The 14,793-nt window shown below is 44.3% G+C and overlaps 1 protein-coding gene across 2 annotated transcripts in view; it reads left to right on the forward strand.

Annotated features, from left to right (window-relative positions):
• Nucleotides 1-1,595: 1,595 nt before the first annotated feature.
• Nucleotides 1,596-14,793, forward strand: part of CEP78 (centrosomal protein 78) — a 39,693-nt gene continuing 26,495 nt past the window's right edge. For both annotated transcript variants that reach the window (XM_064139944.1, XM_064139945.1), the window contains exons 1-8: nt 1,596-1,672; nt 3,578-3,849; nt 4,051-4,226; nt 4,661-4,733; nt 5,856-5,959; nt 6,685-6,859; nt 9,087-9,200; nt 9,445-9,509. In XM_064139944.1, the coding sequence (XP_063996014.1) occupies nt 3,597-3,849; nt 4,051-4,226; nt 4,661-4,733; nt 5,856-5,959; nt 6,685-6,859; nt 9,087-9,200; nt 9,445-9,509 (960 nt within the window). In that variant the 5' untranslated portion in view covers nt 1,596-1,672; nt 3,578-3,596. The remainder of the gene's footprint in view (nt 1,673-3,577; nt 3,850-4,050; nt 4,227-4,660; nt 4,734-5,855; nt 5,960-6,684; nt 6,860-9,086; nt 9,201-9,444; nt 9,510-14,793) is intronic.

The raw sequence follows: 14,793 nt of genomic DNA on the forward strand, positions 1-14,793 counted from the left end.
GTCATTGTACCCATAGCGCTCCACCGACAGGTAAGTACATACATTTGTAGGTACAAGAGTTAACTCCTGAGTGAAATGATTGTCCAGAGAAAGATCAGTAAAGATTTTATTAGTACAAGTGTGATGACATGCTGATCAGAAATTTCAAATGCATGTGGACTAGCAGTGAAGTAGTGAATTGATATGTTAGCACAAACGGCAACGCTTTAAAGATTCTTTGAGCACATTTAAATTTCATTTTCCTTCAGTCTGAGGCATGGGGAGATATGACAAGCACTGCCAATATTTGGTCATAATCATGGGATGAAAAACTGATGTTGCCATTTGGCTGATCATGGTCTTTGTCCCTTATGCTCAGTTCACAAGCTGCCATGGTAAAACAGCCTGCATGAAAGGTGACCTCAGACTTTAGTTATTCTGGCACACTTGATTACAGCACTCTGGCTACTTTAGTTGCTCTGATGTCAGTCAGTGCTTCATATTTTATCTGTGTGAAAGTACAGTGTGCTCACAGTGTCATATGAGCCTTAGCCTGCTCTGGCGTTTGCTGAGCTTTAAATTCTGCTGCCTAGAAGCAGACTAGAAATATAAGTCTCAACAAATCGCTCTTAGTCACCCATTCACACTAATCATTAAGTAGTTGGTGTCCCCATCCATGAATGAACTACTAATTCTAGGATCAGTGCACAGACTGACTGCACTGAGTCATTTTGACTTTGATCATGCACCTTCTGAGGCCCTGCACTGAGTGTTAACATCTCTGAAATCATGTCTCTAGCAAAGTGATGAGAAATGTAGTTGTGAAAGAGTAATTTTGCTTACTCCCAAGACAGGTCAGAGCAGCTGACTGCCTTTCCTACTGCAAATCGTTTCAGTATCAACACAGCTCGCTAGGCAGATACGTTGCCAACAGTACAGCTAAGCAGCGTGCACGAAGACATCATGACAGCCCAATAGCTTTCTTCCACCACCGAATTTAAAGCTGTTTTTTGGTCTTTTTTTCTTTCCATGGAAATGAAACGGTACTTTCTATTTAGATGTAAAACTTCTGCCTAAACCCTCTGCCGCTGTTTTTAGCGGTCTAAAACTGATCCTTTCTACAGCAGTTAACGCCACACGACACAAAACGCTCGCGTAGGTACGAGGAGGAAAGGAGCGCGTTGAATACTCCCTCCCTCGGCAAGAGCATCGGTGCGGCAACACCGGGAAGCCTGCAGCGTCATGCCGGTCCCGCAGGGGGAAGGAGCGATGTACCTTGTCGGGATCGGAAAGACCGGGGCGGCAGAGCTTAAGTCCAAGAACCCTTCCCACCGCCCGCCGCGTACGGCCACAGCCGCACCACTGCCGCCGCGTTCCACTCGGCACGCTCCCCGACGCACAGGCCCCGCCCCTTGCGCCCACAGCGGCCGTTACGGCGGGGAGGGACTCCGCGGCCCCAGAGTGCGACTGAGCCGGCCCGGCCCGCCCCCGGGTGCGGCCATTTTCAATCGGCGAGGGCAGGGAGCCACGCAACGGTGGCCAATCGGCGTGTCAGCCTCGTCCGCCACGTGGCGGCGGGCGGAGCAGCGGCGCTTGGGATCCCCGGGAAACGGCTGCCTGCGGAGGTGGGCGGATCGCGTAACGGGTGGCGGTTGTCGGCGGGCTCCAGAGCAGGGGCGAGGTTACTGCTGAGGTTCGTCGGTGCTGCAGGAGTAGCTCCTGCGCAGCTGTGTCTGTACCGTGATGGAGAAGTGGGCAGGGGGCTGGTGCTCCATCTGGGAGTGCGCAGGGGCTGGTTGATGTTGCTTTCGGGGTAAAGAGACCGTCCGGACAGAGGGAAAGTGGGGGCTGGTGCCCGCGGGGCGACGGCCATCGAAGTTGGGTGCTCTTGCCCCTAGGACGCTGCTCTTGTATCACCATGGTGTACGGCTTAATCCCTGGTTCATGCTGAATTGATGAATGATGTACTTTGTGGGGGAAGCGGAGCACTGAAGTAGTTCACTGCGCTGCTGCCATTATTTAGTGGGTGAAACATACCTTAGTTATAACAAGGGGTTCATTTGCATGTGTTAATGTGGATTATATACTTAAGTACAGCGGTTCCGCGGGTTAAACGAAACGCGTCCGGTCCTAGCAGACCATCAGGCCACGCGTAATAAAGTTTATAAGCGAAGAGTAGCCGTGTAAGGCAGGGTTATTGTATCGGCGGTCAGTTGTCTTACATAGGATTGTTTTGTCTATTGTCCCACCTAGGATTTACTGAAAACTCTTAGCATGAAACTGGATTTCATAATTTTATTACGTGCCTTTTTTTTCTTTTCACTTTGTCACCACCTAGTATCATCTGATGCCTTTTTGCAACGGTATTGAAATTTTGCCCTCTGTGTACATTGTTGGAGTAAGTGAGGGTATTCAGGGGTTGAGTCAGGAGTACTGCCTTCCACGCAGAGGACCTCAGGGTTATATAGTTGTTTCTCAATTGGGAGATACCATGGGTCTGGTTAGTTTGGCCCTCTTCTTTCTGCCTGCTGGTGAATTAATTTTTTATGCTAGGGCTCCTTTCTTTAATTAAAGGTGTGGTGTTCCAGTGTTGCAACGAAAGCCACTATGAAAGAATATTGCTTAAGCTCTGGAAACGAAAGGTCAACATGTTGTGTGTTGATCCATCACCTAAGGCAGTGATGCTTTACAGTTGAGGGTCAGTTTATGAAGATGAAATGTTGCATTACAATTTAGTTGTTTCCATAGCCAAAATGTGGTCATTATCCAATGTTAGTAAATCAGAGTTGAAATTAAAAGGTGTAGAAGGACGATTAGTAGAAATTCTATTTGTATTATTATTACAGTTTCAATCATCCAAATACTAGTAATGTGTTGGGTTTTTTTCTTAATTATATTCTTATAAATTATTTTCCTCACATGGCTTTACATATCCAGTAATACTTGTTCCATATTGACTTAAGGGGAGTTTTACAAGAATTGCTGAAGTTTTCTAGTCTTCAGTAATGTGAAAAAATCTTTAGAATATGAAAGATGGTTTGAGATACTTAATGCTGTCCTGAGTAAAAAGTAAATAAATAGACATGTCTTCTATTCTGAGTAGCATTCCTGTTGAGACTGTGGAATTAGACTTAAAAGCTGTGCCATAGCAGTGTTCAAAGATTTTACTTGGGATTTAGTACTGTTTTGCTGCATGGGTACTAATGGATAACAAGAACTTACACTTGAGAAGTGGATTCCTAAATTTACTTTGATAAGCATATAAAGTATTCAATATCAAAAATATTGAAGAGAACACACATTTTATACAAGAACTTAAACTTTTGTTGTTGAAGTAGCAGAGAAGTTCACATCTATGCCTAAAAAAAAGGTGCAGGTTTGTGGGTGGTTTTTGTTTTCACCACCATGTTCAGGAGTAGTTACACAAGTAGTGAGCTTCACGAGACGTCAGTGTTTTAGCTCTTTCAGCTGCCACATCAAAGACACATAAATGCTATATAATAGAGAGTAACTAATCCATGCTTTGGGAATTGAGACTGTATTGTGAAATCAATGATACACTGGAAAAAGCTTTTTCTTCTTTTCCCCCTTATTTTAGAAAGACTTCACATGAAAAAATGATTGAGTCTGTCAAACTAAGAAGGCAGTGCATGCTGGATTTCTACTCGCATTATGAACATCTTTGTGCTCTTCAAAGCTCTGTCCCACTGAAAGCTGTGAAGGCTAACCTGACACAGGGCGCACTTGACCTAATTGTAGATCGCATCAAAGCTGCTGATTGGGCACCGCTCCTGAATGCTATCAGGCATAATAAGACTCTGACTTCCATTGGAATAAGAAGTTTTCTTCAACAAGGTCTTGGAGAATCAGGTTTGTAATAATGCTTATAAACCACAACTGTGTTAATGTGTACATGTTAGAAATTTGTTGCATAAAACTGGGGAGAGGCATTATAATGCAGAAGGAATTATTTCTATTTAACTAAAGAAAGAAAGGCAAGATGTGATCACAATTGCCTTTAAGTCAATAGGGATTGGATTTTACTGATGTGTGATTTTTGTTGTTTACTAGGTGTTGAAAGATACAAAACTTATTTTAGAAGGAGATTTCCAGCAATTCGATCAAAAGACTTGACTGGCCAACTATGCAAAGCTGTCAAAGGCTGTCTCAGTATATCAGATGTACTGAAAAATTTAGAACTGCAGGGTTTGCTTCTGAGGGAAAGAGATCTAATAATTCTAACAAAGGTGAGAGTGTATTAGTACACAAATAAGTGAAAAATATTCTTAAAATGTAGAGAAGTAGCAAATTTATAAATATTTGTCATAGATGAGGATGTTCTCTTTATAAGATAACTTTTGTGTTATGCGTCATGTGAGTAATTCTTCTGAGACATTTAGTGTAACAGTCTCGCTGCACCTGTCAAAATCACTTAACACACCATTAACCTACCCTTGCCCCAGTTCATCAATGCATATTAGATCTTGGCAGTATCTCTCTCATGTATTTGGAACTTGTACTTCTAACTTAAGCTACTTGTTTTGTCCTTCCTCTGAAGCTAGAGTTTCTTGTAGGGAGTACAGAGAATTCTGAGTAGTTTGGGTGCTTTGGAAGATTTGTTTTTTTCTTCTGTTTGTATTTTTGCTTTTCAAGCAATTAAGAAACTGTTTTTATTACGAAGGGCTTGGCCACAGCATCATCTCTGGAGAGTGTCTCATTAGCCCATTGTCCAATTGGAGATACAGGACTGGAAAGTAAGTTCAGAATCAAAATTGTATAAGTATTCTTCTCTCTTGTTTCTTTAGTTCTTCAAAGAATAGGTAACTGGGTTTTAAAATATTTCCATTCCATTTAAAATATTTCCATTAAATTTGTCTATAATGATTGAAGTAATATACTCTTTACTCTACACGATTTAACATTTAAAGAATTTAATTTCTTCACTTGATGCTAGTAAGTAGCCATCTTCCTTCATAATAACATTTATATTTTTATTTAAAATAACGTTCATAATATTAATTTGGTGTTAACTCTAGATAATGTTTATGTAAGTAAGCTGAAATAGAATAGAATCATGGAATCAACGATATTGGAAGACACCTCCAAGCTCATCCAGTCCAACCTATCTCCCAGCCCTGTCCAATCAACTAGACCATGGCACTAAGTTCTTCATCCAATCTTTTCTTGAACACTTCCAGGGATGGCGACTCCACCACCTCCCTGGGCAGCCCATTCCAGTTGCAATTCACTCTCTCTGTGAAGAACTTCCTCCTAACATCCAGCCTATACCTCCCCTGGCACAACTTGAGACTGTGTCCCCTTGTTCTGTTATTGGTTGCCTGGGAGAAGAGACCAACCTCCACCTGGCTACAGCCTCCCTTCAGGTAGTCATAGATAGCAGTGAGGTCACCCCTGAGCCTCCTCTTCTCTAGGCTAAACAACACCAACTCCCTCAGCCTCTCCTCACAGTGTTTGTGTTCCAAGCCCCTCACCAGCTTTGTTGGCCTTCTCTGGCCACGTTCCAGTATCTCAACCGTCTCTTGAATTGAGGGGCCCAGAACTGGACGTAGTACTCAAGGTGTGGCCTGACCAGTGCTGAGAACGGGGGAAGAACCTCTCTTGTCCTACTGGCCACACTGTTCCTGATCCAGGCCAGGATGCCATTGGCTCTCTTGGGTTCTAGCTTATGCATACAGTTTTTACTGAACACTTGTGCTAGAAAGATACAATATTAGAACACCTTAAAATGCATTCTGTATTTCAGTGCTAGATCTTTGTTGGAGATTTTCAGCATCTTAATGAAACAGTTTAAAATTATGTTCTGATAATCTGGCTGTGCCATGTGCAGATAATGTGCATGTTTTTATTTTCTTCAGCAATCTGCCAGAGTGTAAAGAATTCTGCTACTATCAGATATGTAAACTTCACTGGATGTAGCCTCACATGGCAAGGGGCAGAACATGTAGCAAATGTATTAAAGGTAATTTAATCATCTTTCTTAGAATCAAATGTTCACAAGAACTGTAATACTTTTCCCCAAGCTCTTTCATGCTCTGAATTAAAGCATTTTATGAGCATCATATGCGAATATTGAAGTTAAGTGTGTTAACAGTCCTGAAATTTGTTACCCTGTATGCACAAAGTAGCTCAGTCTACTGATGAGGAATTTAAATACAGTATTTCTTAGGAAACATCAGCTAAATAATAGTTCAGGGTTACATATTTTCTTGAGTAAGGATTAGGGCTGTAAATGTCTGGCAATGGTGTTGGGGAGCACTTCTGTCAAAATTTTTGACAATAAAAGGTCTCTTAAGTATTCTTAGGTATTGGGAAAGAATTGAGTTTATAGTTGAGAAGCTACTAATTAACTGATTAGTAAACTTGTGCCTAGTACAATAGTCTAATGTTAGCATTGTTTGGCGTGAAAGGGCATAACTTCTAAGTGTGTATTTTCTGCTCAAGATGTGTTGAAAATGTCTGTCTGCCAAAACAAGATGTTTTGTAGTCATACTTAACAATTTACGTTGCAAATTGCATCGTCAGAAGAAAAAATTCCATGTATTTCTTGAACTCAGAAATAGAATATATTTCTTGTAACAGCGTTTGAGGCGCTAAACATCAGTTGCAAACAAAGGTGACTTGTGATCTTATCATTGGTAATGGCTTTGGGTTTGCGCTTTGGTAACAGCTTCTTTATTTTCAAAGCATCAGGCAATGAAAAGACATGGTGAGGCCTGGGCTGAAAGCCTGCGTTACAGGAGACCTGACCTTGACTATATGACTGGCTTGAGGCGTATTACTTTCAACTGCAACGTGCTTGTTGGAGATAGAGGGGCAAGTGCCTTTGCAGACTGTCTAGGAGAGGACCTGTGGCTCAAAGGTATTATGAAATACTGACTCCTAACATATGCTGGTGGCAGCACACAGAGAACTTAAAACTGTCAGTTTTCTATGCAACATGACTAGTAACATACTGTTTAAAAAAAACCTCTGTTCATCTTTTAAATTGTCCAAGTGTCTGAATACTGTTGTTTATATATTCACAGAATGGTTTAAGTTGGAAGGGACATTTAATGTCCTCTAGTACTGTGGCGAAGTTTGAACCAGGTGTGCAGATAACATGTGTACTGATGGAAGAGCATCAGGTTAGAGAATACTTAAGCTAACTGGGCTTACGGAAGTCTATAGGCACTGATGGGATGCATCCACAAGTGCTGAGAGAGATGACTGATGTAATTTTGAGGCCATTGTCAGTAATCTTTGAAGGATCATGGTATTTGGCAAGAGCGCCTGATAGCAAATGTCACTTCTATCTTCAAGAAGGCTGGGAAGAAGTACCCAGGGATCTATAGGCAAGTCAGCAGCTGCATTTCTGGGAAGGTGGGGATGTGATGCCAGCCAGAGTGACCTCAGCTGGCCTGAGAAATGGGCTGATGAGAACGTCATGAAGTTTAACAAATAGAAGTGCAAAGTCTTGCATCTCAGCAGAAAGAATTTGATGCATCAGAAGGTGCTAGGGGCTGTATACTTGGAAACTAGCTTCACAGAAAGGGTCATGAAGGTCTTGGACTACAGGCTCACCATGTGTCAGGAAACCACTTCTGTGTCAAAAGGAATCCAGTAGTATCCTGGGCTGCATTAAGGAGAGAGTTGCAAGCAGGTTGAAGGAGGTGATTCTTCATCTCTAGCGAGCACTCGGAGAGCTGACCTGGTCTTCCCTGTACATGAGAGTGCTGAAGCTACCAAACAGAGCCCAGTGAAGGGCCACTAAGATGATAGAAGGACTATAGCAAGTATTATTTCAGGAATGGGTGAGGGAGTTGAACTGTGGTGTTGAGAAGGCTGAAGGCAGGTCTCATCAAAGCATACAAATATCTGAACAGTGTCTGTAAAGAAGACAGACCTAGGCTCTGCCCAGTGGTGCTCAGTGATAAGAGGGAGTGGGCACAGACTGAAACACTGAGGTGCCTCCTTGAATGCTTTCTGACTGTGAGAGTGATAAAACACTGGCACAGATTTCCTACAGTGGCTGTAGAGTGTTCATCCTTGGAAGTCTGTTGCTGTCTGGACACAGTATGGGGCAGCTGGTTTTAAGTAAGCCTGCTTGAGTAAGATTTGGCAAGATGACCTCCAGAGATCCCTTCCAACATCAAACATTCTATTATACTGTGCACGCACAGCATGAAATAAATGCCAAAGCCATGGTAGTACTATTTCATGGCTGCTTGTCATGGGTTGAGTTAAATATGGTGCTATTATTCATACCATAGTGCAGTCATGCCAGCTTCCAAAAATGGAAGTGCTAACTGGAGCAAAGTATTATGCAGACTGCAGCATGGGAGGCTTGCTGTTCCAGCTGCTGGTTCTGGGTTCTTGGGTGGTGACTCTTTTCTGCAGGCATGGCAGCAGACCTGGTGGTGGTCAGGTAGCTGCTGGTTTTCTGTTTTCTGCCGATTTTTAACCCCTGTATTTCACTGCACTTCTGCAAATAGCCTAAGCTAAGGTAATCATGTGTTGTATGATTAGATTAATTATCTTATTATCATAATTATGCATTGTGGTATCGTATGTTACACTCTTATCTGAAGCCTGAGTTTTACGTTACTTTTCCCCTCGCTTCCGGGTTGAGGGAGCAGGCCAGTTAATCCTCACATTAAACCATTACACTACCACATAACTTAATGATGCATCCAAACAGTGAACTTTTAGGATCATTGACTCAAACTTTTTAGATGTAAGTTGCATGTGTATGCAAATGATGTTGCCTTGGGCGTTTGAATTAGTTTGTGCTTTGGAATATTGTGTCTGTTAGGAATTTTCAAGAATGACAATTTGGCTGTGAATTTTATATTCCTTCCTTTGCAGTTGTTTGCAGTTATTTCTTAATATTGATTTATAATAAGAGTTTACATTTCTAGTTTTCCTCTGAAAGTAGCATTCTTGGTTGTACATGTGTCTGTTACCGCCGTGCCTTCTTTTATAATGTTTCATGTTCTGTGACATGGAGATTTTAAGTGTGGATTAGTTGTGTTACATGGTGACTGCAGTTATGGCACTGAATAGTTGTGTTTTTGTTTTTTTTTTTTTTACCACCTTAAATATTTTAGCACTTGATTTGCAGCAGTGTGGAATATCCAATGAAGGAGCAAGGTCATTATTAAATGCTCTTCAAACCAATACAACATTAGTGGTACTTGACATCAGAAAAAATCCTTTAATTGGTATGTATCTGTATCTACATTTTGTCTTCTTTGTGGTTTTGGCTTTTTTTTTTTTTTTGGTAAATCTAGAGGGAAAAGAAACCACTTGTAAGAGAAAAAATGTACAGCAATATTTTGATAAACATTTTTTTAAATAAGAGAAGGGAGTAGGGTAGGTAATGTATACTGAATATTGAATGATTTGTTTGCATGAAAACTTGAGCCATATGAGAGATTCTTAGTAAGATATTTCAATTTATTCTAGATCACGTTATGATGAAAAATGTTATTGAAAGAGTTCTTATGAATGGAAATGGTGCTAATTCAGAGGTAAGTGTAAAGCATTTAGGTTTTCTTTGTAGCTGCCACTGTTCTTGTAAATGACAGCTTTGCTCAGACTTAATCTATAGCAACTATATTCAAGCTGTTAACAGAAATCTGACTCTCAAACTATTTAAAACAAAAAAACACTATGAAAGGAAATGCTTAAAACAATACTAGTGGCTTGAAAATTTTTATTATTTTCTATGTAGTTTAAGATGGGACATATAATTAAGCCAGTGAATAGGACAGAAACACATGATTCTACTTGGGCATTACCATAGGATGTTAAGGAAATGCTGGTGCTGGACTGCTGGAAGGTTTTTCTAGTATATGTTTCTTGCTACATGGTAATAATAACTTTTCATTTAATAGTAAAGGAACTAAATCTAAAACTTATTTTAAAACTATTTTTCAATAATTTATATAGTTAAGATGTGCATAAGATTGTTTTACAGTCGCAAAACATCCCTTCCCTGTGCTATCTATCCAAGATACCAGAGTTTAGTTCAAGTATCTGTGCCTCTTGACATCTTTAGTAGTCCTTTGACAGTAATGTATGTAAACTGAATATTTGGGCTGTTTATGATTAGATATACTGTTTAAATAGTAAGTCTTTTGTTTATGACACAGAAATTGGATTCAGTTTCGAAAGGAGTAATCAAATAAATGAATATCCTCTTATTCTTGATTTCACATAACTGCAACAATCTCAGTTACCATTGATTCTATGATTCTATGATTTTGGAACTTAGTGCTCTTTTAGTTTTAAAAAGACTTAAAATGCAGAGCTGTGGATCTATAGAGTGTTCAACAGAGATATTGAGACACTGGAATGTGTCCAGAGAAGGGCAGCAGAGCTGGTGAGAGGCCCGGAACACAAGCTGTATGGGGAGAGGCTGAAGGAGTTGGGGTTGTTTAGCCTGGAGAAGAGGAGGCTCAGGGGTAACCTCACTGCTGTCTGCAACTACCTGAAGGGAGACTCTAGCCAAGTAGGTGTTTGTATCACAGTATCATCAGGGTTGGAAGAGACCTCATAGATCATCAAGTCCAACCCTTTACCACAGAGCTCAAGGCTAGACCATGGCACAAAGTGCCACGTCCAACCTTGCCTTGAACAGCCCCAGGGACGGCGACTCCACCACCTCCCCGGGCAGCCCATTCCAGTGTCCAATGACTCTCTCAGTGAAGAACTTTTCTCCTCACCTACAGCCTAAATTTCCCCTGGTGTAGCTTGAGGCTGTGTCCTCTTGTTTTGGTGCTGGCCACCTGAGAGAAGAGAGCAACCTCCTCCTGGCCACAACCACCCCTCAGGTAGTTGTAGACAGCAATAAGGTCACCCCTGAGCCTCCTCTTCTCCAGGCTAAACAATCCCAGCTCCCTCAGCCTCTCCTCATAGGGCTTGTGCTCAAGGCCTCTCACCAGCCTTGTCACCCTTCTCTGGACACGCTCAAGCATTTCGATGTCCCTCCTAAACTGCGGGGCCCAGAACTGAACACAGTACTCAAGGTGTGGTCTAACCAGTGCAGAGTACAGGGGCAGAATGACGTCCCTGCTCCTGCTGACCACACCATTCCTAATGCAGGCCAGGTTGCCACTGGCTCTCTTGGCCACCTGGGTACACTGCGGGCTCATGTTCAGGCGGGTATCAATCAGCACCCCCAGATCCCTCTCTGTCTGGCTGCTTTCCAGCCACTCCAACCCCAGCCTGTATCTCTGCATGGGGTTGTTGTGGCCAAAGTGCAGCACCCTGCACTTGGAGCTATTGAATGCCATCCCATTGGACTCTGCCCATCTGTCCAGGCGGTCAAGGTCCCACTGCAGAGCCCTTCTGCCCTCCAACCCAGCCACATCTGCCCCCAGCTTGGTGTCATCTGCAAACCTGCTGATGACTGACTCCATGCCCTCATCCAGATCATCTATGAAGATGTTAAAAAGGATGGGGCCCAGCACAGATCCCTGAGGGACACCACTAGTGACAGCTGCCAGCTGGATGTGGCACCATTCACCACCACTCTCTGGGTCCGGCCCTCCAGCCAGTTCCTAACCCAGCACAGAGTGTTGCCATCCAAGCCATGGGCTGACAGCTTAGCCAGCAGTTTGCTGTGGGGGACAATCATAGAATCATAGAATCAACCAGGTTGGAAGAGACCTCCAAGATCATCGAGTCCAACCTAGCACCCAGCCCTAGCCAGTCAACTAGACCATGGCACTAAGTGCCTCATCCAGGCTTTTCTTGAAGACCCCCAGGGACGGTGCCTCCACCACCTCCCTGGGCAGCCCATTCCAATGGGAAATCACTCTCTCTGTGAAGAACTTCTTCCTAACATCCAGCCTATACCTACCCTGGCACAACTTGAGACTGTGTCCCCTTGTTCTATTGCTGGTTACCTGGGAGAAGAGGCCAACCCCCACCTGGCTACAATGCCCCTTCAGGTAGTTGTAGACAGTAATAAGATCACCCCTGAGCCTCCTCTTCTCCAGGCTAAACAACCTCAGCTCCCTCAACCTCTCCTCATAGGATTTGTGTTCCAGGCCCCTCACCAGCTTTGTTGCCCTTCTCTGGACATGTTCCAGCACCTCAACATCTTTCTTGAATTGAGGGGCCCAGAACTGGACACAGTACTCAAGGTGTGGCCTGACCAGTGCTGAGTACAGGGGAAGAATAACCTCCCTTGTCCTACTGGCCACACTGTTCCTGATGCAGGCCAGGATGCCATTGGCTCTCTTGGCCACCTGGGCACACTGCTGGCTCATCTTCAGCTTACTATCTATCAGTACCCCCAGGTCCCTTTCCTCCTGGCTGCTCTCCAGCCACTCAGTCCCCAGCCTGTAGCATTGCTTGGGGTTATTGTGGCCGAAGTGCAGAACCCTGCACTTGGCCTTGTTAAATCTCATCCCATTGGCCTCTGCCCACCCATCCAGCCTGTCCAGGTCCCTCTGCAGGGCTCTCCTACCTTCCAACAGATCAACACCTGCTCCTAGCTTGGTGTCATCTGCAAACTTACTGATGCTGGACTCAGTGCCCTCGTCCAGATCATCAATAAAGATATTGAACAGGACTGGGCCCAGCACTGATCCTTGGGGAACACCACTTGTGACTGGCTGCCAACTGGATGTGGCACCATTCACCACCACTCTCTGAGCTCTGCCATGCAGCCTGTTCTTGATCCAGCACAGAGTGAATCTGTCCAAACCATGAGCTGCCAGCTTGGCTAGGAGCTTCTTGTGGCAGACAGTGTCAAAGGCTTTGCTGAAGTCCAAGTAGACTACATCCACAGCCTTCCCCACATTCACCAGGCGGGTAACCTGATCATAAAAGGAGATCAGGTTGGTGAGGCAGGACCTGCCCTTCCTAAACCCATGCTGGCTGGGCCTGATCCCTTGGCTATCCTGTAGGTGCTTTGTGATGGCACCCAAGATGACCTGTTCCATGACCTTGCCTGGCACTGAGGTCAGGCTCACAGGTCTGTAGTTTTCTGGCTCCTCCTTACGACCCTTCTTGTGTATGGGAATCACATTGGCCAGCTTCCAGTCTTCAGGGACCTCTCCAGTGAGCCAGGACTGCTGATAAATGATGGAGAGTGGCTTGGCCAGCTCAGCTGCCAGCTCTCTCAGCACCCTAGGGTGGATCCCATCCGGTCCCATGGACTTGTGAGGATCCAAGTGACTTAGCAGATCCCTTACTGCTTCCTCATGGATTAGAGGGGGACTGTACTGGTCCCTGACTCCATCCACCACTTCAGGAGTCCAGCTGTCCTGGAGACAACCTGTCCCACTATTGACGATTGAGGCAAAGAAGGTGTTAAGCACCTCTGCCTTTTCCTCATCCTTTGTCACTATGTTCCCATCTCTATCTAGTAAGGACTGGAGGTTGTCCTTGGCCCTTCTCTTGCCATTCATATATTTAAAGAAACACTTTTTATTTTCCTTGGCAGCCGTGGCCAGCCTGAGCTCCAAGTGGGCTTTTGCCTCTCTAATTTTTCCTCTACAAGACCTAGCAACCTCCTTGAACTTCTCCTGGGACACCTCCCCTCTTTTCCAAAGGTGATACACTCTCTTTTTAATCTTTAATTCCTCCAGCAGCTCTCTGCCCATCCAGCCTGGCTGCCTCCCTCGTCGGCTCATCTTCCGGCTCAGTGGCACTGCCTGCTCCTGTGCCTTCAAGAGTTCTTTCTTGAAGCAGGTCCAACCTTCCTGGACCCCTTTGTTTCTAAGGGCTATTTCCCAAGGAACTTTCTGAATTAGTTCCTTAAATAGGCTGAAGTCTGCCCTTCGGAAGTCCAGTGTGGAGGTTCTGTTGATGCCCCTCCTGGTTTCTCCATGTATTGAAAAACTCTATAATTTCATGGTCACTGGACCCCAGGCAGCCTCCAACCACCACATCCCCTACCAGCCCCTCTCTATTTGTGAGCAGCAGGTCAAGCAGGGCTGCCCCCCTGGTAGGCTCACGTAACAGCTGGGATAGGAAGTTGTGTTCCACACATTGCAGAAACCTTCTAGACTGCTTCTTCTCTGCAGTGTTTAAGTCCCAGCAGATGTCTGGTAGGTTAAAGTCGCCCACCAGAACAAGGGCAGGTGATCTTGAGGCAGCCTCCAGTTGCTTAAAGAGTAATAAATCAACCTCTTCTTCCTGGTTGGGTGGTCTGTAACAGACTCCAGCCAGGATATCAGCCTTGTTGGCCTTCGCCTTAAGTCTCACCCATAATGACTCAACTTGATCATCTTTGATTTCTACCTCCACGACATCCAGAGCATCCCTAATATACAGAGCCACTCCCCCGCCCTTTCTCCCTTGCCTGTCTCTCCTCAAGAGTCTGTAGCCATTGATTACAGCACACCAATCATGTGAGCCATCCCACCATGTTTCAGTGATGGCGACAATATCATAGTTTTCCTCCAGCACCAGAGCTTCCAGCTCCTCTTGTTTGTTACCCATACTGCGTGCATTAGTGTACATGCACTTCAGCTGGGCTGCTGCTTTTACTCCTAGCTCTAGCCTACCATCCTCAATTCCCTTTGATTTATCTCTGGTGCTGTCATGTTTAACCCCCTCCCCCTTCCATTCTAGTTTAAAGCCCTCTCAACAAGCCCAGCCAGCTTATGTGCCAGGGTCCTTCTCCCCTTCTGTGATAGTTGTGTCCCATCTGCTGATTGCAGACCTGTGGCAAGATGAAGTTCCCCAATATCAAAGAATCCAAAGTTATGTTGGATGCACCAACCTCTGAGCCACTTGTTCATCAAATATGCTTTCCTATTCTTCTCTGTATTCCAGCCTGTGACTAAGGGTATA

Source organism: Pogoniulus pusillus, chromosome Z (assembly GCF_015220805.1).
Source record: "Pogoniulus pusillus isolate bPogPus1 chromosome Z, bPogPus1.pri, whole genome shotgun sequence".
NCBI lineage: Eukaryota > Metazoa > Chordata > Aves > Piciformes > Lybiidae > Pogoniulus > Pogoniulus pusillus.